Raw genomic sequence first — 23,852 nt, 5'->3', positions numbered from 1 at the left:
CAAGCTCAGTAATAAGTGCATGTGAATATGTTGATTGAGGACAGGATACAGCTCCGCTTGGATCCATCCAATTATTGGCAAAACTTGCTCCTGCTCAGCACGGAAACTCACATGAAAAATGACATTTCATACAATGTAATGGACAGCAGCTGGTGTCTGACTAACTGCATCTCAGCAAGAAATCAAATGTCTCAAAGGAGGAGAGAGAGAGAGAGAGAGAGAGAAACAACAAAAAAATCACTGAGTAAACAACAAATGCTGAGTCCATTCAAAACAAAGGACCACAATTGGCACAAGATATTTGATCAATGCTTTTGCTGGCTCCATATAAAGATACCAGCATCACAAATTGAAATGTTTCTGGGGAATTTAAGCTAATTACTGGCAAGTTATTTCCACAATATAATGGTTCTATGCAATGCTTTATATGCTGCTATTTCCTCATGCTAATTCCTACCACCTGGTGGCTCTGACATCCACCATCAAGAAGTGCTTCGAGAGGTTGGTCATGGTACACATTAACTCCAGCCTCCCAGACACCTTGAACCACTGCAATTTGCCTACTGTCGAAACAGGTCTATGGCAGATGCCATCTCCCTGGACATTTCTGGAGCATCTGGACAGTAAAGACATCTACGTTAGACTATTGTTTATTGGCTACAGCTCTACCTTCAATTCCACAATTCTAAGCAAACTCATCTCCAAACCCCGAGACCTAGGACTCAACACTTCTCTTTACAACTGGATCCTTGACTTCCTGACCAGCAGACCACAATCAGTAAGGATAGGCAGCAACACCTCTGCCGCAATTATCCTCAACACTGGCGCCCCACAAGGCTGGGTTTGAGCAGAATCTGCGTGGCCAGATTCTGCTTTAACTGCATTTAAAAGTTTGCAGATGACACCACCATAATGGGCCGCATCTCAAATAACGATGATTCGGAGTACGGGAAGAAGATAGAGCCTAGTGACATGGTGTCACGACAACATCCTTCCCCTCAATGTCAGCAAAACAAAAGGGCTGGTCATTGACTTCAGGAAGGGGGACAGTGTACATGCTCCTGTTTACATCCACGGTGTCAAAGTCGAGAAGGTTGAGGACTTCAAGTTCCTAGGAATGAACATCACCGATAGCCTGTCCTGGTCCAACCACATTGATGCCACGGCCAAGAAAGCTCACCAGCGCCTCTACTTCCTCAGGAAGCTAAAGAAATCTGGTATGTCCCTTTTGACCCTCATCAATTTTTATCAATGCACCCTAGAAAGCATCCTATCTGGATGCATCACGGCTTTTTATGGCGACTGCTCTGCCCAGGACCGCAAGAAAATACAGAGTTGTGGACACAGCTCAACATATGTTGGAAACCAGCCTCCCCTCCACACTTCTCGTTGCTTTGGTAAAGCAGCCTGTGTAATCAAAGACCCCACCCACCCCAGACATTCTCTCCTGCCCCCCCAATCTGGCAGAAGATACAAAAAGCCTGAAAGCAAGTACCACCGGGCTCAAGGACAGCTTTCATCCCGCTTTTATAAGACTATTGAATGGTTCCCAAGTATGATAAGATGGTCTCTTGACCTTACAATCTACCTCGTTATGACCTTGCACTTTATTGTCTACCTGCACTGCACTCTCTCTGTAACTGTAACACTTTATTCTGCACTCTTATTGTTTTACCTTGAACTACCTCAATGCACAGTTGTGATGAATTGATCTATATGAATGGTATGCAAGACAAGCTTTTCACTGTACCACGGTACATGTGACAATAATAAACCAATTTACTTTATATTTATTCTAGTTGTCCACATTGCTACTTAATTTTGAATCCATTCCTCATAGCATCCATTTGACACGAGGGAAATAGAGCTTGGCAACAGAGAAAAGGCAGAGATATGCCATTAACTGGAGAGCTCCACCAAATACCCCGTCTAGGTACAATAAGCTGGCTGGTTCCATGATACCATTTGGACTTCTACCAGAAACATGACAATGAGTCACCATATGGGAGAACCAAGGATCTAACCTTCTGATCAATGTATAGTATTTGCCCATTGGAGCACACATTTTAAGCTTCAATTGTTCTTTCAGAGAGTTTTTTGCCACATGCACGTCTCACGTTATATTTATTCTACTTATTTGCAATTGAAACGTTTACATGACTCATTTTGATATAATGATCTATAAACTCTAAACAACTCACTGCCGTTACAGCCTCCAATGTTACAACATAAATTTATGCAAAGTGAAAACAAATCCCTGCAATTCTAATCATCAGAAATACTTGCTAGTGGCTGCAAGTCAGTCAACATCCGTCATGCAAATTAAAATATTTTACTTACAGCCAATGAGAACAGCTGTTGCCATGGTGATGACTGTACTTGTTGCATCATTCAGGTTCAAAACACTACCTGACATTTGGTTGAGTTCATCTACTGCATATTTAAACATGAAAGGAACCATTACATTCATGAGCTGCGAAGACACAAGAACAAAACATTACATTACAAAAGGCTGAATACTATACCAAGTGAATAATTTGACTGATTTACAATTTCCTGAATAAAGGTCCTAGAGGCACTTTGAAATGTCAAGTCCTTGGTGCTGTAAAAAGTTGGCAGTAAAGATTTAATTCACTGCAACAGCTAATGGCTGGCAGCTGATGCTGGTATTATCATTGCTTCACTGTAGTTACATGTCTGCTTTTAACAACAAGGAACCAGACAACAGTTTTATTAATATGTATTAAAGAACACTGCTGCAATCATCCTATTTTAATAGAAAAGAATTCATAAAAAGTACAGAGTAGATCCTTATTACTTAACTATTGTTAAGAAATCTAAAATCTAATCAACTCACTCTTACAACTTAACATTTTGTCATCAACCAGGCTTAAACATTACATGCTTCTCCTAGTCACCAGTAGATGTACAAGGTCAGTACTTGATCTGGACTTCCAACTCACAATAATCGCTTTCAGGTTTCCTCTAACTTCTCAGGATTCATGAATAATAGAGCAAAGACAATAAAGAGGCAAAACAAATAACAAAAAATAAATTATGCAATTAGATTATTAGAAAATGTTGATTGATTTTCCCAATACGTGAAAGAGGTGACTTTCAGAAGAAAATGCGATGGTTTTTACACTAGTTAATTGAATTGCTGAACTGGTGATGTTACTTAAAAACTTTGCCTATTGAGCTGTCCTTGTTGGCAATCTGGGCTTCTTCCCTTTCACTTAATCCCCTTTAGTTTTCCTGAAGTTTTTTTCCCCTCCCACGAATCAAACAATAGCAAAAATTGTTTTGTCAACTTTAACAATTTACTTATGTTGTATTTTTGCAATGTTACACGAAGTGTTAGATGGATAAGGAAAGACAGAGAAGGCACTGGGGGGGAGGGGGGGGTGAAGTGGCAGACACACTGGGCTGTACAATTCATCTTTATGAATAAATAATCCCCCAAGCGTAAAGCCGCTAAAACAAAATCAACAACACTGGACACCTTGCAATTTTGGATGCTTCTTCCATCCAACCTATGGGATTGTAGAGGCAGCATTTTAAGAAAATGTGGCTGACCTAGTTTTCCCAGCAATCTAATAATTCAGTAGCAATCTAATAATTTTGTAAAGGAGCATTCATCATCTTTTACTAAAGACCACAGTCCTAAATAATACCATGCTGAAAGACCATTTTAAGACTGCTCCAAATATTTTACCACGAAGCAGATAAGCTTGTAGCACAATTTAAAGTATGCAAGTTGCAAATTTTAAAATTTGCCCAGTAACTGAGTGAAGGATAAGCAACATGAATAAAGGAAAAACTGAATATCTATAATTAAATAAAAGGACTCTTCTTCCACTTAGGCAGTCCCAGGATCGAGAATGACTCTATTCTGGTTATGTGGGTACTGAGGCGGTTAATGATGCCACGTGTGGGAACTGCAGATTCATCCATAGACAGGACAGGCAGAGGCTAACATAATTTGTGTAGTAGTGCCCTCCTTCCTCCACTTATGCAGGGCCTTAAAGTTCTCCACACAATTCCAAATACTCCTCCTCCACTTTTAGTGGTCATGAGCCAGAAAAGCCCAAGAGTCAGTGGGGATGTTGCATTTCTTCAAGGAGGCTTTGATCACCTGCTTGAACCTTTTCATCCATACACCTGATAATCTCTTCCCATGACAAGAGTTCTCCTGTTCAGTTGTTAAATAAAGGTTTAGGTAGCACTGTCTCAAATTTGTGGACATGAAATACGAGAGGAAATGCTAGTAAACTGAAGTTCGGTCAACATCCACGATCAGCTCAGTGGAATGAATACCCAACTGCGAGCTGAGAGGGCGAAAAAGGAGAGGACAACAAATGTACAAAAGTACAGAAGATTACTACTGATAATAGTTGGATGTTTAGTTTGGTTATTTGATCCAATTTGACTCCAGCTGGAGGATAATATGGTCTTCAAGTTGTTCACTGAAGAGTTAAATGAAATGCAAAATATGTACTTTAAAGAAAATTATACAGGAGAGAGAAATGCCATAGAAACAGAGGAGGAAAATTATGCTACATGGTGAAACCATAAGATAGGCTTTCAGTAGAATGCAGTGTTCTTTTACACAGATTTCACGTTAATAACAAAAGTCAGCGTGACACTAAAATTAAGCTTCAACAACTACACATTATCTCAAGTTAGCATTTAAAATTAAAAATCACTGCAGAGCTTATTATCAACACAAAAAAAACGCATGTAGAACAGAAAATGCCACACTGCGATGTATAATGAGATTTATTCTACTACGAAAGAAGACCAAATTGCTTAGGGGCAATGCAGTCATGTGGATATTATTTAAATTAAATTCTCTAGTGAATAAAGCCAGTATTTTCAGGGCACAGGATACACAGTTAATTTCATAATTACAGCTGATAACTGTGAATAAAATACTAGCATGATTTTGGGGCAGGGGAGGTCGGGGGGGGGGGGGGGGGGGGTCATCAGCAAGAAAGGTGTGTTTTACCATGAAGAAACTGAGAAAGATTTCAGCAGAGACTGCAAGCTTAGATTGCAATTTAATTCCAGCAAAGCAATCATGTTAGATGTAGTAAACTACCATCTTCCAATAAAAAAATACAAAGCTTGAAAATTTGATGTTGAATACAAAACCTGTTCATTATTTTTGTCTTATACAGATAAAAATTAATAAATCCCTTTTGGTTCTGTTTCTCTTTCTCCCACTCCAAAACCTCACATCAAAAGTTGACTTGTGGGGGGGGGGGGGGGGGGGGTTGCGGAATGCAAGTGAATAACCTGCATTCACAACTATCAAGTGCCAACACATTAGTTGGCAAGAGGATGGAAAATAAATATCCATGCAAAAATCAACATACACAATGGATTAGTATCTGAAGGAGACTAACATTTTAGAAACAAAAATAGAAAATACTGGAAGCACTCAGCAGGTCAGGCAGCATCAATGGGGAAAGAAGCAGAGTTTATGTTTCAGATCAAGGACCCTTCATCTGAATTGGAAAAGTGAGAAAACAAATGTTTCAAGTTGCAGAGAGGTGGATGATGGAGAGAACAGGATGGAATGTCTGTGATAAGCTGCAGACCAGTTATCTGGGTGACAGTTACTTTAAAAAGGCTGTTAGATACAACAACAAAAAAAGAAACAGAAGAATACAATCACATCAGGAAAGGGGGGGGCAGGGGTGGGGGGAAAAGATGGGAAAATTGGTTACCTGAAATTGTTAAATTCAACATTAAGTTGTGAAGAGAAATGCGTGGACAGAATATGAGCTTATATACTGGAACAATGTAGAAGGCAAAGAGAGAGAGGTCAGATTGGGAGTGGGGTGGAGAATTAGTGACAGGGGACTGGAAGCTCAGGGGCACTCACAGACTGGACAGTGGTGTTCTGCAAAGCAATCTTCCCAGTGCAGGTGACACCAGATCATGAGTACCAAGTGCAGTACACTAAATTTGAAAAAGTACAAGCAAATTGCTGCTTCAGCTGGAAGGACAGTTAGGGTCCCTGAATGGTGGGCAGTAAAGATGTAAAAGGGCAACTGCTGCATGAGAGAATGGCATAGAAAGGGAGCAGTTAGTGGTAATTGAAGAGTAGACCAGAATTGTTTCAAAGTGTTAAAAGGGGAGGGTAAGATATATACGATAGTGATATCTTGCTGCCTCAAACTGCAAATCTCTATTTCCCATACTTCTACTCATTCCACTTCTCCCAGATAAAATAACGATACTATTCCCCTCGTCCTCCTCTTCCACCCACCAGTCATAATTTCCACCACCTGTAACAAGTTATCACTATCATACACATCTTACCCTCCCCTTTTAACAGTCTAATAAAGAGGCAAGGCAGGGCACCACAGAACAGTTGAATGCACATCCAGTGCAATGCATATGCAGTGCCACATGAGAAATCCAGGTTCCTTCTCATGCCCTGGACAAGTGTATAACAGTTTCTTCAACTGGAGGAGCTGAGGCTAAATGGTGTAATCCAGAATTCACTGCCTGAAAGGTTAACAGAGGGAGAAATCCTAGGGGCATTTAAAACATACATGGTTGAACACAAATGTCCTATAAACTTCAAGTCCACAGACCAAGACCTGGTAAGTCCAATTAGTCTAAATGATCCATGATTCTAATAACAAAATTCTCTCACTTTAAAATACACAATCAAATATTTTCCTACACATACTCTTGGTATAATTTTACTATTTTTATAAAAATCACAAAATGTAGGATTTTTTTAAAAATGGAAATCCATTGGCCTGAACAATAAAATTGCTCAATACAAACTGCAACTCGCATGTACAAAAACAACTTTAAAAAAAATTCTGAACAGAAATCACCAACCTTTGCCCCACCTAAAAGACCAAGAGATAAAGCCACCCTTCCGCGGAGATCAGGTCTATCCTTTGGCCAAACATACGTCAGCATTGCTTTGAGGATTTGTCTTGTATCAATATCTTTGAACTGAAAGATAACATTTACAAAATTAGTGCACTATCCATACTAGATAAATTTATGTAAACAGCCTGTATTTCTATTGTGTAATAATTATTGAGATGACAATGTAAATGGCGCTTATTAGGCACCAAGTTGTCCTTATGGTTCAAGATTATCACAACAAATATGGCTGATTGTTGGGCTCAGTAAGTTCTGTTATTGTTTCATTGCAATCAGTGTTTTTGTGTAATTTAGAAAACATACAGAATAAAAGGAATGTTTAAAATTCTTTAGTGTCAATATTTTTTAAGAAAGGAAATCTATTGATGATTTTATCTGTAGGTACATTGGTATCAGATGACAGTCCCATTATTTAAAAACTTCAAACATTTCTGCTAATAACACCCTGAACCTAGATTTTTGTGTATGAAATGCTCCACATTTACATTTCAACTATTCAGGATCTTCCCCTAAAAGAAAATCATAGAATTTTAACAATATTGTTCAGCAATAACACTAAGTTTTCTATTTTGAACACAATTACTGATGTATTATTTTGGAAATGGCTTTCAAGAACATGTGTTTAACTGATATATCAAATCTCCTCAGTTATCAGGCAAGTGATAAAATATACATTAAAATTGAGGTAGGTCAAACAAACAAAGAATGGAAAAAGGGGGAAGATATTGAAGAGGCCAAATCAAAGTATGAAACATTGGCATTGTGTTAAAAAAGGGAAATAGGAAGGGATTTTGTCAACACAAAGTTAAATAGCCTTAAAGGATAACATGACAATTAGACAGAAATGAATAATCTCATGGAGGATGAAAGGATAGTCACAAATCCTTTGTCTTGGTTTTCACAGAATAGTGTCTTAGTGGGAATTAAAGATATGGAGGGGAGCTGAAATAATTAGATGGGATAATTACAGATAAGGATCCACTGCTGAAAAACAACTCTCAGAATGCTACTGCAAAAAGAAACCTTTCAAATACCCTTGGATAGAAATATCATACCAGAGGACTGAAATGATTGCAATTGAAGGGAAAAAAACTGGATGATAGCTTTATGGTGGTGCACACAAAACCTGGGGATAAATTTAGGCAGCACAACATTAAAGAATATATAGGGAAAAGGGGAAATGATAGTTCTAGAGAAGCCACAAATGACAACTGCAGAAATATTAAAAGCATCCACTGTATGCAAACAATAAGACTGATTTTGATCTGAAATTGTTGAATTTTAGATCACGTACAAGAGGCTGTTAGGTACCTGATCTAAAGAGGTCCTCTCAATTTAGGACATTGTATACATTATTGGTATTGATATTGGTTTATTATTGTCACTTGTACCGAGGTACAGTGAAAAGCTTGTCTTACAAACCAATCGTACAGGTCAGTTCATTACACAGTGCAGTTACATTGAGTTAGCACAGAGTGCATTGAAGTAGTACAGGTAAAAACAATAACAGTACAGAGTAAAGTGTCACAGCTACAGAGAAAGTGCAGTGCAATAAGGTGCAAGGTCACAACAAGATAGTTTGTGAGGTCATAGTCCATCTCATTGTATAAGGGAACCGTTCAATAGTCTTATCACAGAAAACCCAACTTTTTCCCCTAGTTCTATTCTAAATAAGTTATAAACTAGAAACATTAACCCACTTTCTCTCTCCATAGATTTTGCATAAGCTTTGAGTATTACTTGTATTTTCTGCAGATTGAATTTTAATGGTGCAGAATATATAATGGCACTTCACACGAGAGTTTTTAAAAATCAAACAAAAATGCAAATTCATTTATATATGAATGGCTGATTCCTAACGCAAGCTTTTCCACCATTCACAGGGCACAAGTACCTCAAACAATATTTGTCCTGCTTGATCAGCACCCTTCAGAGTGCAACATTAGAAAATGTACTGCAGAAACTTGGCAAAGCTTCTTCTACTGCTCCTAAACTTGTAACCTCTGCAGGCACCGAGAAAACCACAACCTCCAAATTTCTCTCCAGGTTGCACACTATTGTAGTTGGGGCAAATTTCTAGAGCTCCTTACCTAACATTGAGAAACTGAAGGCATTCCTGAACCATTGGTGGTTAGGGATGGACAATAAATGTTGGCAAGTAATGATCAAGATTTCATGAATAAAAGTCAAACAATACCAAACATAGTTTTACCTGAAAAAATACATTAATCCAAAAAGTCATCAGATTTTAAAAGTACAACACTGTGGCTCAACCATAAAATGGAAATATTTACATTTTTGGGGTCGGAATGGAGGCCCCCACCAGCATGTCCATGCCAGTCTGTCCTTTTATCTACAAATTGCCACCATTGTGCAGTCTGAAACAAAAAAAAGAAAACAAGAGAAAAATTAACAAAATTAGTTAAGATTCAAAAACTTAAGTTATTGACCTCCATAATGCAATTAAAATTGTCACCATTTATGCCACAAAATTGATACCAGACTTGATTCATTAGCATTCAACTCCATTGCCAGAGACCTAGGCAGAAAGTTGGAAAAGTCCCCATTTCTCAGATGTTCCACACTGATAAGTAGGACTGTTTCACTGATAAAGGATATGTACAGTCACATAGGGAGGATAAAGAATGTCTCCTCTACTTTCCTTATTGCTTCACTTTCCTAGAATAGTAATTTTGACAGGAATCAATTCGTGTCTAACAGATTCTAACCGAGTCCTCCCCTCAGTAAAACAAGAGACGTGAAAACTGAATTGTCATTCAAGATTATTCAAACAAAATTCATTTTATTCCAGTTCTCTTTATCTTTACTGCAATGAATACAAAGGCTTAACAAGTGACAGGTTCTGAAAAAAACAATTAAAGGGATTGTGAGAAAGTAGGGCAAGGAGGAGGCAGGACCCATGTTTGCTCACCAGTAATTATAAAGGGAGATCTTCAGCACCAACAAAGACAGCAGCTATCATGACTGCAATGGCAATAATAAAGCATTCTTGAAGGTAAGGATTCAGTCTGCTTCTCACCAATCTCCACAGGTCATGTGGTTATTTGCAAACCGCAGATAGATAAACAACAATCTCTGTAAATATTCTCTCGAGCTGTCAGAACCATACATCAATAACATGGGATAAGTTCTTTCTACTGTTCTTCAAAAGAAAATCTACTTCCAGTGGTATGATGATTTGGGTGATAGTGGAAGAAAGATGAATTGGGAAAAAACCCAGAAAATACTAGAAATACTTAGCCAGTAAGATGGCATCTGTGGAGCAAGAAACAGAGTCTACATCAAGCTATTTAGGAGCAGTGTAGATGCCAAAAGAGAACAAGGCAAGGAAGAATTGGGATAGAGAACAAAAATGACCGGGAATGGAAGCTTGGAGCATGACTGTGATTTGCAGCAGATGATACTGTACAAAGATGCCCTGCTCATTTCAATAGACTGAGAAGTGGTTAAGCAGCATTGGGCTGGAAACAGCTACCATGGTAAATTAGTCTCATAAGCATTCAAGGGATTCAGAATAAATATATTCCCACATAAAGGGTGGGACTGGTAAACCTAGAGTCCCTGCATGACAGAGGGCATATAGATACAAAATTACAAAAAAAGCATCAGCACATGTCAGTCACCAAAACATTAGTGCATCAGAAAGTCTGGAAGAATATAAAAAACAAGAGCAAACTTGAAAGGGGAGATTGGGAAAGAAAGGAGAAAGTACGAAAAAAAATAGTGGCAAGTGAAATGAAATGCATTTGGATTTACTTTCATCACCACATAAAGATAGATCATGGCCTATTAGGTACCAAAAGGATTATCCATACGTGGAGGAGGACGTAGGGGAGATGCTAAATAAATACTTTCAAGTCTTCTAAAAGCTGCTTGATGTTGTAGTTAATGTGAATGTGTGCAAAATATTGGATAGAATAAACACAGTAAGAATCATAACAAATTTATCAGCTTTGAAATGGATAAAGTGCCAGGCTTGGATGAAATATATCCCAGGCTGCCAAAAGCAGGAAGAGAAGAAATTTGAGACCCTCTGTCCATCATCTTCTAATCTTTCCTATTTCACAGAGTAAAGTCAGAAGATTGAAGGACTGCTAATATTGTACCAGTGTTTCAAAAGGTAGGCATAAACTAATTTCAGGCCAGTTAGTTTAACTTCAAAGGTGGCCAAACTAGCAGAATCCATTCTAACAGATAGTATGAACCTTCAATCAGAAAAAGCACACATTAATCACAGTCAGAGTGACTTTAAGAGATTCTGTCTGACTAACTTGATGGCATTCTTTAAGATTGCAATGGAGTCTACATGGATTTTAGCAAGGCTTTTGACCAGATCACAACAGTCCACAGAATCCAAGGGATTGTAGTAAATTAGACTCAAATTTGGCAGAATGGTAATAAAGGAAAGAGACTGATGGATGTTTTCTTTTCTGATTGGAAGGCCTTTACCAGTGGAGTTTCATCTAGCTCTTTGCTTTTTTAAATATACATTAGTGACCAAGACCCAAGTAGAGGGGACTTAATAAAGAGGTGTGTAGATAGCAAAAAATATTGGTGTTTGATTGGCATGATGAGTAAAGTTTTAGACTGCACAAAAGGTAACGGTATTCTGGTCAGTTGGGCAGAAAAACAGCAAATGGAATTTAATCTAGAGAACTATGAAGTCATCCATGTGGAGTAGTACAAAAGACAAAGGAACATACAACAAACAGAAGAGGAGCGAGTTATGGAGGAACACAGGGATCTTGGAGTGTTTGTGCACAAATTCTAAAGGCGGTATGTCACAAACCAGCAACAAAAGAAACACACTGAGCATGATTCAGTGTTAAAACTATTTTATTAATCACTACTTATGATAATACGTAAAATAAAAGTAAAAATGTTAGTATGTTAGAATTCAAAAATGTTAAACCTTGAACATTAACCCCAAAACTAAACTCTTCGTGTGTGTGTGTGTGACAAAGTCCAAAACTCCCAGTTCCGGAATGGTTCTTAAAGTTCAGTTCCGCAAGCCATAAGGTGAAACCACCGTTGTCTGAAGATAAGATGTAGATGTAGAAAAACATAGAGAGAGTACATACGAAATCCAAATGTTCCACGATGGAACCCAAACGACACTTCAGTGTTTACTCGGTAGTGACTTCCTCACCCCGAAAAGCATCCGAACCGTGGTCGTCCACACACAAATACCTGTTTCCTTCTACAGGTCAGCAACAAAGTGAACTCCACTGGATTACTTCCAACTTCCATACATGGATTTCAGTGGCAAACACAGTTATTGTTTCTCATCCATCGATAGAGAAAACAAGCAGGCTGGTGTCTCTCTCCCTTCTCTCTCTCTCCTTCTTCTTCTTCTTACTTCTTCAACAACGTCATTACGTCCTTTATCTTCTATTGATGTAAGCACGCCCCACACACTCATACACACACACTCTCTATCTTAAAGGGACTTTCACTGAGTCCGTAACAGGTAGGACAGATCAATAAGCTAGTTAAAAGGCATACTGGATGTTATTCTTTAATAAATAAAAGGCATAGAATAAAAGACCATGTTACGTTAGAACTGCATAGATCACTAGGTAGGCCACAGCTTGAATAGTGCATGCAGTTCCAGTCATCACATTATAGGAATGATGAGATTACACTGTAGAAGATTTAGGAAAATGTAGCCTGGATTGGAAGCCAAAGAGGTGCATAAAATTATGAGCAGCCAAAATAGGGCCCATTTACTTTAGCATAAGTTCAGAAACAAAACTGAAGGCATAGATTTAACAGATAGGAGAGATTAGGAAAAATATTTTCACCCAGAGGCTGCTGGAAACCTGAATGGGTAGTTGAGTCAAGGTACTTGGATGTATACTTGAAGAACCATAGCCTACAGGGCTAAGGAACAAGATTAGATGGAATTAGAAAGTAAGGTGAGCTGGAGAGCTCTTTTATTTAAAGCAGTGGGCCAAATGGCTAACTGTGTTGTAAATTTTCTGATTCCATGTCAAACAGAAGTACACATTAGTATTTGATGTATCTCTGATGAAGACTTTAGGAGATTTAACAAAAAAAATTAGGCATTAAAATTAAATTTTTCAAAAGCACAATATAGGGTTTGTGCTTTTCTATTCAGTAAAGTTCTAAATGCTATCTTTTTTTTATAAAGGAGAAATGTTGTAATCAAGAATATGCACTTAAGTTAACAGAGAATGTACCTGAGAACAAGAATTCAATAAGATCATAGCCAACCTTTAACCTCAGTGCCCTTTTCCTGCATTGACCAAATATACCTCAATTCCCTTGCTATGTAAAAACATATCCATATGCATCATGAATATAGAGTAAAACGCCAATGATCCAACACACCTTGGGACTTTGGTAGCGCTGGACTAGAAGATTTTCAGGGTGGTTGGATGTTACTTTTATTAATGTCTAAACACACTTTCATTCCACTTCTTTACATTTTACATAGTGGTATAATAAATATTCCAGTGAACCCAGTGAATTTAAAGGAAGTATGAAATATACAAACGCTCTGGACCTCAGTTCTGACCACAAACCTACCCATATTCCTGACCCCTGGTGCTCTGGACCCCAACCAAGCAACCATCCTGACACCCAGCTCTGGCCATACACCTTGCTTTGCAATCTGGATTTTGCTTCATAATCCCAACTAATGAGTCAGGCAGATGCCAGATTATCATAGTTTTACTGGATTTGGCAACTAAGCCTCCACTGGCCTTTTCAGGCGGCAATTCCTAAAGATTCACCAACTCTGGGAGAAGAAACTTCTCTGCTTTTGGTCCTGAATAGCCGAGCCATTATTTTGAGTCTGTGACCCCAGTTCCATACAATTTAGCCAGAAGCTTCAACTCTGCATTTACCCTATCAAATCTATTAAAAAAAAATGCATCTTTCAATACAATTCCCTCTCATTCCTCTGAGGGAGCATAGACCTACTTAACCTTTCCTCATATAAACCAGTCACCCCAGGAATCAATCTGGTGAGCCTTCCTCTACCATAAGTACATCCTTTATTAAGTAGGGAGATCAAGCCTATACAAAGGCTAATAGTTGTGGTCCCACAAGAATTCTATATAATTGGAGCAAAATAACTTTTGCACTCCCATCCTCTGGCAATTAGGGCCACCACACCACCTGCCTTCCCACTGCATGCTGTACACAAATCACTGAAAGTTTAACATGTACAAGAATACCCAAAATCTTCTCAAATCAATACCTTTCAATCTCTCAGTTTAAAAAAATTTACCTTTTTTTAAAAAAATTTTTCTACCTCATAATTCTCTACATTCCAAATACATTGACAATCAACAAGGCAACCTAGATTTCACTAAAGCCTCTGCATCCTCCACACAACCCATATCACAGCCTACCTCTGTAGCATCAGCGAACTTGGATATATTACACTTGACCCCTGCATCCAAATTCAGATTGTGAACTGCTGGAGCCCCCACACCAATCCTGTGGAACCCCACTGGTGACAGCCTCCCAACCTGAAAATAAATATTTAGCCCTCTTGCTTTCTGTCCATTAACCATCTTCAATCAACACCAGTACATCATCTCTAACACTGTGCTCTCTAATTTTGTTTAATAATCTTCTGTGGCACCCTCTCAGTGACCTTCTGCAAATTCAAAAACACATCAGCTGGCTTCCCTTTATTCTGTTTGTTACAACCTCAAAAAATTAAAATAGATTTGAGCATAATTTCCCTTTCATATTCATACTGACTCAACAAAATTCTATTTTTTTCCAAATGCACTATTATCACCTTTTTTAGTATTATATTCCAGAAATTTCCATACTTATGTTCAGCTAACTAGCTCATAGCTATGTTTTCCTTCTCCATCCTTGCTTCAATAGTAGGGTTACAGCTGCCACTTTCCATTCTGTGGGACGTGTTCAAGAATCTAATGAATTTTGGACAATAACCACGAATGCATTCACTGTGTCCCATGTCTTCAAAACCCTAAGATGCAGATCTTTAGGTCCATGGGACATATTAGTTTTCAATTCTACTAATTTTTCCAATACTAGCTCTTTCACTAATGCTAGATTTCTTTGAGCTTTTTATTCACCCTAGACTCAGTCTTTCATGATTTCTGGGGTCTTTTCTGTGCTTTCTTCTATTAAGGCAAACAAAATATTTGATTAATTTCTCTGCCACTTCTTTATTCCCCGGTATAACTCCTCCTGTCTCAGCCAGATGGGCACCTGTAGTAACTTTGCTTTTTTTTTTTGTTTTACATACATATGGAAGCTCTTACAATGTTTTTTGTGTGTCTTGCAAATCTACTCTCATATTCTACTTTGCTTTTCCTTATCAATGGCTCCTTTGTTGAATTCTGAAATTATCCCCAATCCTCAGGTTTACTTGATTAGCCTGGATTGGAGAGCATGTCTTATGAGGATATGTTGAGTGAGCTAGGGCTTTTCTTATTGGAAAGGAGGAGGATGAGAGGTGACTTGTTAGAGGTGGACAAGATGATAAGAGGCATAGATCGAGTGGACAGTCAGAGGTGGTGGGTGCGTGGAATGCTCTGCTGGCAGAGGTTGTGGGGGCAGATACATTAGGGACATTTAAGAGAGTCTTCGATAGACACGTGAATGATAGAGAAACGGGGGGGGGGTTATGTGGGAGGGAAAGATTAGATAGATCTTAGAGCAGGATAAAATATCGGCACGACATTGTGGGCCGAAGGGCCTGTACTGTACTGTGCTGTAATGTTCTATGTACTTTTTGGCAATGTCGTAAACTTTTCCTTTAGAATCATAGCATAGTTACAGCACAGGAGGAGACCATTAGTCCTCTAGGTCTGCACAGGTTCTCTACCAGGGCAACTCATTAGTTGCACCTCCATCCCTGGCCCATCCTCCGAGGCTGATTAATTTTCCCTCACACCACATTTATCCAATTCCCTCCTGAAAACGACAATGGAACCTGTCTCTACTACATCCACAGGCAATGCATTCCAGGCTCCAACCACAAGCTGCATCAAAAAGTTTTTTGTCATGTCACTGTTAATTCTCCTTTTTATTTTATTCCTATGATCTGTCGTCTCCACTCCTCCACTAAAGGGAATGGTTTCCATTACCCATTCTATCCAGACACATCATTTTATATGCTTATATCAGATTCTTCCCTCAGCTTCTCTTCTCCAAAGAAGACATGAGTGGCAAATGGTGCTATGATTTAAAAAAAAAATTAACACTACTGAATGTATTGACCATGAATGTCAGAAGTTTTGCACTGTTTACTCTTCTGTATATTTTATTACGAATAAAGTTTATTTTTGAAATATAAAGAAAAATGTTTTGATAAAGTTCAGTATTGTGTGGGTCTTAATAACTACTTCCTCAATTGCCCTGCTGCTTTCAATGATTTGTACACACATACCACCATGTCCCTCTGCTCTTGCACCTCTTTTTGAACCATATCCTTTATTCTACATTGTCTCTCCAAAATATATCATCCCACATTTCTCTGCATTAAACTTCATTTGTCATGTGTTAGGGATTATTCTGGAGTTATGAAATTATGGATAACATAATTGAGAACCAGTCTTCAGGAAATAAAATCTGTTCACAATTTAACTTTAACTGATGCTTTGGGGTAATTGAAACCAATCATTGGCGTTGGACATTCTGATACCGTACCATTGAAACTATGCAGGGGAGGACAATAGATGAATGTTCACATTAATTGATGGTCATTGAAAACTTCAGGATGAGATTAAGGAAGGCCATCTCCTGTATTATCAAATTGTTAAAGGCGTACCACTTAATGCACAGATTAGGACTGGTCTGTTTTGTCCCTTAATATTCTGGCTAGTTGTATATTCAGGAGGCCATCCCTCAACACTGTAACACATGGGGTATAGTTTGGGTATCTGGAGTTTGTGCTCAGAGGCTTTTGGAACAGACACCAGTATTTAATATTCCAAGGGGTTCTGCTAGTTGGGATGTGCTCCCATTGTAAATATATAATTCTGTAAAGTTACCTGATTATATTCAAAATGTTAAAGTATGTGATCATAGCCATTGAAATTGTAGTTAATTGTTTGTTATATTTGTGTTTAAACAGTATAAAAACATTGTCAAGAGAGTGAGAGGATCTTAGACTCTCTCTCCAAGATCAGTTGTGTGAATAAAGACCTCTATATGTCCCAGTTGCAGCTTCCGTGTGGTTCAGTTTAGTCAGTCAAAACACCATGTATCTGCCCCTTCTACTAGCTTGTTCACATTCTACTGCAAATTTTCACTGCAGGTGACCGTGTTTCAGGGTGGGGGCGGTGCTTGTGTTCCTAGAAAATGATCCGTATCGCAATTTCCCTGTAATGCAAAGCCGCGTCATCTGCGCATGCATCAAGAAACACACATTGAAAAAATAATTGTGTTTATTTACTTTTTTTCCCCCTACACGAATTCTATAAAAAGCAAATTTTATTTTGCATCTCAAATTTTTGCGTAGTGATCTGTTAATTCTCTAAGGGTGAATTTCCGTAACCCGAACAGCCGTAACAGGGGATCCCAATATTGTGGCATTACATCAAACCAAGCTTTCACTCACCCCAATAAAATCCTTATGTTGACCTAATCGAGTGTAAATTGCAGTCCCCATTTCTCATTGCTTTTTTGCCCTGAAATCTTAATTTTTCCTGACTATTTCCTGGTGCAGGCACAAGAGACTACAGATACTGTAATCTGGAACAATAAGTGATTGGCTGGAGAAACTCAGCAGGCTGAGCAGCATTCATCGGGGGAAAGGAATTATCTACGTTTCACATCAAAACCCCACATTAAAACTGTTTGTATTTACTGATGCACTCTGATTTCCTGCTCCATTACTTTATCCTTCCTGCCTCCTCCTGATTTGACCCCCAGACTCCCATTAGCATCCCCCAACTCATCCTGCCAAACTAGTTTGAAAAATTCCCAACAGCACTAGCAAACTCCCCTGCAATGATATTGGACCCATTCCTCTTGAAGTGTAACCTATCTGACTTGTAGAGGTCCCATCTACCCCCAAAAATGGTCCAAATTGTTCAGGGATCCAAAGCTCTCCCTCCTTCTCCACTCACAGATTCATTGCTTTATTTTCCTTTATACTATTCTTTAAAAATCAGGCCTACCTCACGTCTTTTTCCACATCTCTTCATTTCATTCCCAACCTTAGTCACTTTGCAACCATACTTTCATAACAGCTATTAGATTGGTACCAAATAAAAATGAATGGGCACAAAGGGCAGGCACAGTAGTGTAGTGGTTAGAATAGTGCTATTACAGTGACAGCAACCTGAGTTCAATTCTGGTCGCTGTCTGTAAGGAGTTTGTATGTTCTCCCAGTGTCTGTGCGGGTTTCCTCCAGGTGTTCTGGTTTCCTCCCACATTCCAAAGATGTATGGGTTAGGAAGTTGTGGGCATGCTATGTTGATGCCGGAAGCACAGCCACACTTGCGGGCTGCCCCCAGAACACTACGCAAAAGATGCATTTCACTGTGTTTCGATGTACCTGGGACTAATAAAGATCTTATCTTATTAATTCAGCTTCTTTGTAACAAATTTACTTCAAATTTAGGATCTCCAGCACCTTCATAAAACAAAGTTCAAGAGTATAACATTCTGTCCTGATGAAAGGTCACAGAATGGAAATGTCAACTATTTCTCTTTCCACAGATGCTGTTTCACATGAGAATTCCCAGTATTTTACTTCCATATTTCCAATATCCACAATATTCTGCTTTTGTTTCATATTCAGATATTTAGGTGTCTCTAATTTGGGTTACTAATTAGTCTCATTAAGCAAACTGTGTAAAGAAATAGATTGTTACAGGTAGAGAGGACTGCATGCTAGAATAATTTCTCAAAATTTACCCTCCACGCTACAATTCTAAAATGTTTCTATATACCAGTTGCAGTAGGTCAAACAATAAGAATAATCCAACCAAGGATTACAAGAATATCCTTCAGTTAATTGTTATAATGGTAAAGTATCAAAAAACTAAACACCGAATCTTTTAATTTGGCAGAGAAGAACTCACTTAAACTTTACAAATCCTATCAGTAGATATGGAATTTCACTAATAGCACTGTGCAGGTGCCAAAGCTTTTCTGACAGACTTAAAAAAAAGTCAGAAACTAGACGTGCCTTAAATTAATTGACCACAGCAGACAAGAGTGTTAGAGGACAACAACTTTTTCCAGGATTCCTGTCAAAAATGCATGTGTAGATATTGGACAAAAATAGCATCAGGTGTAATGTAAACATGTACAAAAATACTTACTGTTAGACAAGGCTCAGTTTTGCTAGCATTTATGCCTCTGAATTAGAAGGTTCAAGAGAGAAACTCCATTCCAAAGACTTAAGTGCACAATCCCAGCAGGTGTTGCTGAGAGAGTGATGAACCACTTAAGGTGCTATCACTTATGGTTGAAGGTTTTAACATTGCAAAAAATTTTATTTTATCAGCATATTGTCATTTGCAGGAACTTGCTGTGCAATTATATTTCAAAGAGTACTTGGAACATTGAGGTTACAAAAACCATGAGACAAATCCAAATGTTTTTTTTAAAAAAGGCTGATCGACAAGTAAAACCAGAGCCCAAGAATGCCCAAAGCCCAAGAAAACAAAATCTAGCAAAGCTAGATAAAGCTTCTAGATAGAGAAACAGAATGCATGAAACAGCAGATTATAAACCCTATTATATAATTGCTGTGGTTCCAAAGGTATTGGTATATTATTGTCACTTATACCAAGGTACAGTGAAAAACTTGTCTTGCATACTGATCGTACAGGCCAATTCATTACACAGTGCAGTTACACTGGGTTAGTACAGCGTGGATTGATGTAGTACAGGTAATCAGAACCCCATTTTGGTTCACCTATGATTTGAAACAATTGATCAAATAACATTGAAACTTTCTTCCTCTGTTTGCAAGAAGTCAAGAGTTGCAAGTTTTAGTTATATTTGAGGAATCTCAGAAGCAATGCAAATCCATAAAGATAACACTATTATAGTGTATCAGCACAATATCCTTCAACAACCTTTCATAAAAGGTATTCTAAAGGCAAAAAAGTGATTTTTAAATAAATCTTTTATGGTTTTACAAATTACCCCAAGACAATAATGATTTTCTTACTATTGCACCCATTTTGCAAAAGATCCAGCCCATGGATTGCAATTAGGAGCAGTGGTTTAAATTAAAACACTTGTTTTGCAATCCATCATAGTTAACCGTTGACCCTCTAATGTATTAAAGGTACAATTGAGATGGTGAAATTATGAACACATGCTGCTCTACATACTTCCAAGATTAATAAGTAATCATTATTTTATAGTTTACTTCAACTGACCATTATTCACTGCTGTTTACAACTAACACGACTATCAGCTGTAAGTAATGAATGATCAGCAACCCTGCAGAATTAAACATGAGCATGCATCTACCAGGAAGATCACTGCTTAAAAAAAAGTCAGATTTAGTTACATAAAGTGCAACAATTAAAGCCCCTAAACATGACATGTCCACCTCCCGATATCAACTATAGGAAGCGATTGCATTCCGCTAAATCCACCTGCACATTCGGCCTGCCTCAGGCACCATGTTCAGTACTAACACAATTTGGAAATAACTAACGGACATAGATTTAAAATACATCTTTCCCGCTTGCAACAAAAACGCAAGTTCTCTGTAAACTTATGACAGAGCAACGGTCATAAACTTAGAGATTTAGAGCGGTCACTTGATTCAGTAACAGTCGCGCTGGACATTTCCATCGCCTTCATCTGTGGCTGGAAATTCCCAGTCGGCTCCGGAGAGCAGAAACACAGAGAATCCAGGCTGTGTTGTCGCTGATGTTTCCCGGATCACTCTTATTATGGACGGGGAGCTCCAGCTGCCCGGACCCGACCGGCCGGCGGACAGGCCCCCAGGCGGTGCCGCTGCCCGGACCCGACCGGCCGGCGGACAGGCCCCCGGGCGGTGCCGCTGCCCGGCCGACCCCGGCGTCTCCGCCGCCAACGACCCGACCCGCTTGTCCTTCACACTCCCTCTCCCCACCCACAGCTCCGCCCTTCCCAGCTCCCGTCCGCTCACCTCCCGGCGTCGCCTGGAGCTCCACAGCCCGTGTGCCGAGCCGGCCGGCCGCAGGAGGAAGGCGAGCCGCCGCCTGTGGACCAGGACAACGCAGCGCAACGGCGCCCACAGCAGCGCCATCTTCGGCAACGGCCCGCTGCATGATGGGAACGGCGCTCCCCACGTGACACCGGGGCTCAGCCACCCGGCTCAGGGCAGCGCTGCAGGGAGAGGGAGTGCTCGCAGCACCAACCCTGTGCTGGCAGACTGCAAACTGGTGTAAAATAGAGCATGATAACTGGGACATGTTATTCACAGCATTGTTACTGGGACAAATAACACACAGAGCATTATAAATAGGAGAATGATACTTAGAACATTATTACTGGGAGAAAAGTGTTTGAACATCATTGCTGGGTACAATAGTAAGAGTATTATTACCGCTAGAAATAATTGGGAGAAAAATACTCAGATCAAAATTGCTAGCAGCGATAATATTCAGAGCGTCACTACTATAAGAAAGTACTCAGAGCATTATGACTGGTGAAAATTCTGATTGTCAACAATAATACATCACTACTGATAAATAATACACAGAGCATAATTACTGAGAAATACTAACACTGCTACTAGAAGGCATTATTACTGACAGCAATAATTAAGACCATTATTACTAGTAGCAACACCATGTAGAACAACAGTAGTGATAGTATTGCTGCATTTCTTCAAGGTGGTTTTGAGCACACCTTTGAGTCTTATGGTGCTCTGTTTTTTGGTATCAACACTCCACCTCCTTTATCTTTGCTGGGACTTCAGTGGTAGTTCTGTGAACGTCATGACCGATAGCAATAATACTCAGAATATTATTACTTATGGCAATACAGAGACACGAGATTCTGCAGATGCTGGTGTTATTGATGGCAATGTTGTGTATAATATTATTACTCGTAGTTGTAGCACTAAGCAGTTATCATCAACAGCAATAATACCCAGAGGATTACAGTTGTTAGGAATAGTTCTCAGATATCCCATGACACTCCTGTGAATCACATTGGTATGTTTTGCTACACTAATGTTGTTACTTGAAATTGCATTGTTATTGATAACATTACAGTGAAGTATAAAGTTACCGGATGAAATAATACTCCGAACAATACTGTTTTCAACCATGGATAGCCATAGGCAGGGTAGTTATCATTCATCCTGATATATTTTGAATGCTTTGCAATATGACCACCCACATTACCCTGGTGGTTTGGTCGTGTGTTGACAAATCAGGCTTTTCACTGACTCTTCTTTGATGACTTTCGCTACACAAATGCTTGAAATAATGAACAGTAAACTTGCCATGTAACTTGTCCTTGGCAGCTGTTCCCTATTTCCTATTGTCAAACCTTCATATTTATTCTGTGGGTTTCTTTGTTCCTTTTTTCAGATCTCCTTTGGAGCACATTCTTTGCTGAAGTTGATGATATACTGCAGTAGAATCAATTGATGCCCTGTTATGATTTCACCAAGAAGATTTGCCTTCAGATCTCATCACACCATTGGTCCAAACATGGACCAAAGAGCTGAATGTCAAAGATGAGGTGAGGGTGACTGCCTATGACATCAAGGCAACATCTGACCCAGTGTCGCATCAAGGCACACTGGTTAAGCCAGAGTCAATGGGCATCAGGGGAAAATCATTCCAATGGTTGGAATCACTCCTCGCACAAAGAAAGATGGTTGTGATTGTTGCAGCCCCAGGACATCACTGGGCAGTGTCCTAGGCCAAACCACCTTCAGTTACTTCATCAATGACTTTACCCCATCGTAAGGTTGGGACTTGGAATCTTTGCCTGTGATTGGATATATTCATTACACTTACAACTCTTCAGCCAATGAAGCAGTCTGTGTCTCCATGCAGCAGGACCTTACAGCATTAAGAAATGGACAGATAAATGGCAAGCAACCATTTATCTGCCATGCAATGACTACAAAACTGCCATGCAATGACCGTCACCAATGGCACTATTGTCACTGAATCCCCTACCATCAGCTCTCTGGGGTACCAATGAACCTGAAACGAAGTGGACCAGCCACATAAGTACCATGCCTACAGAGCAGGTCAGAGGCTCTTGCTGGCTGGCCACTCCTGTTCCCCCTGAGGTGAGCTTCCATCGGGAGGCAGGTTTCAGTCAAGACGAGGTGATTCACCTCCCAACACTCTAAAGCCTTTCCACCCTTTACAAGGCACGCCAGGTGTGTCATGGAATACTCTTCACTTGCCTAGAAGAGTCCAGTTGCAAAAGTACACAAGAAACTTGACACAATTCAGGGCATGGTAGCCCACTTGATTTTAACCATATCAACCACCCTAAATATTCATTCCCTCCACTACCAGGGCATGGTGGCTGCATTAGCACCTTCCTCTCCATCCTAAGCAGTTATGGGCCAAGGATTTCCAGGTGTTATTGGGGATGTTGCTTTCTTCATCAAGGCTTTAAAAAAACCTTTGAATCTTTTGTTTGCCTGGTATTCACTTTTTTGTCGCCTTGCTCTATTTGCAGCAAGGAATACACTCTGCTCAGCATTCCGAACCTGCAACACTTCAAAGGCATTGAAGGTGCTGGCATACCCTCAAATGATCAGAGGTAGATTCAAAGAACGATGGAGCACTGAAGGCAGCTGTTCAACCCATCGAACCTGTGCCAGCATGCAGAAAAATGAGAGGGGATCTCATAGAAATATCTAAAATTCTAACCAGACGAGACTGACTAAATATTGCGAGGATATTCCCAATAGCTGGAGAATCCAGAACTAGGTTCACACTCAGGATACCGGG

General features: G+C 39.4%; 1 protein-coding gene across 1 annotated transcript in view; it reads right to left on the bottom strand.

Annotated features, from left to right (window-relative positions):
• The window catches only part of abcb7 (ATP-binding cassette, sub-family B (MDR/TAP), member 7), a 42,739-nt gene extending 21,567 nt beyond the window's left edge, over positions 1-21,172 (bottom strand). Inside the window, exons 1-4 of the mRNA XM_052022144.1 lie at positions 21,047-21,172; positions 9,213-9,296; positions 6,865-6,984; positions 2,341-2,473 (exon numbers count right to left, since the gene is read on the bottom strand). Of these exons, the coding sequence (XP_051878104.1) occupies positions 2,341-2,473; positions 6,865-6,984; positions 9,213-9,296; positions 21,047-21,166 (457 nt within the window). The 5' untranslated portion in view covers positions 21,167-21,172. The remainder of the gene's footprint in view (positions 1-2,340; positions 2,474-6,864; positions 6,985-9,212; positions 9,297-21,046) is intronic.
• Between the last annotated feature and the right edge of the window lie 2,680 nt (positions 21,173-23,852).

Source organism: Pristis pectinata, chromosome 8, assembly GCF_009764475.1.
Source record: "Pristis pectinata isolate sPriPec2 chromosome 8, sPriPec2.1.pri, whole genome shotgun sequence".
NCBI lineage: Eukaryota > Metazoa > Chordata > Chondrichthyes > Rhinopristiformes > Pristidae > Pristis > Pristis pectinata.
Note: the sequence above shows the minus strand (reverse complement) of the source record. Positions and strands in the feature narration are given on the sequence as shown.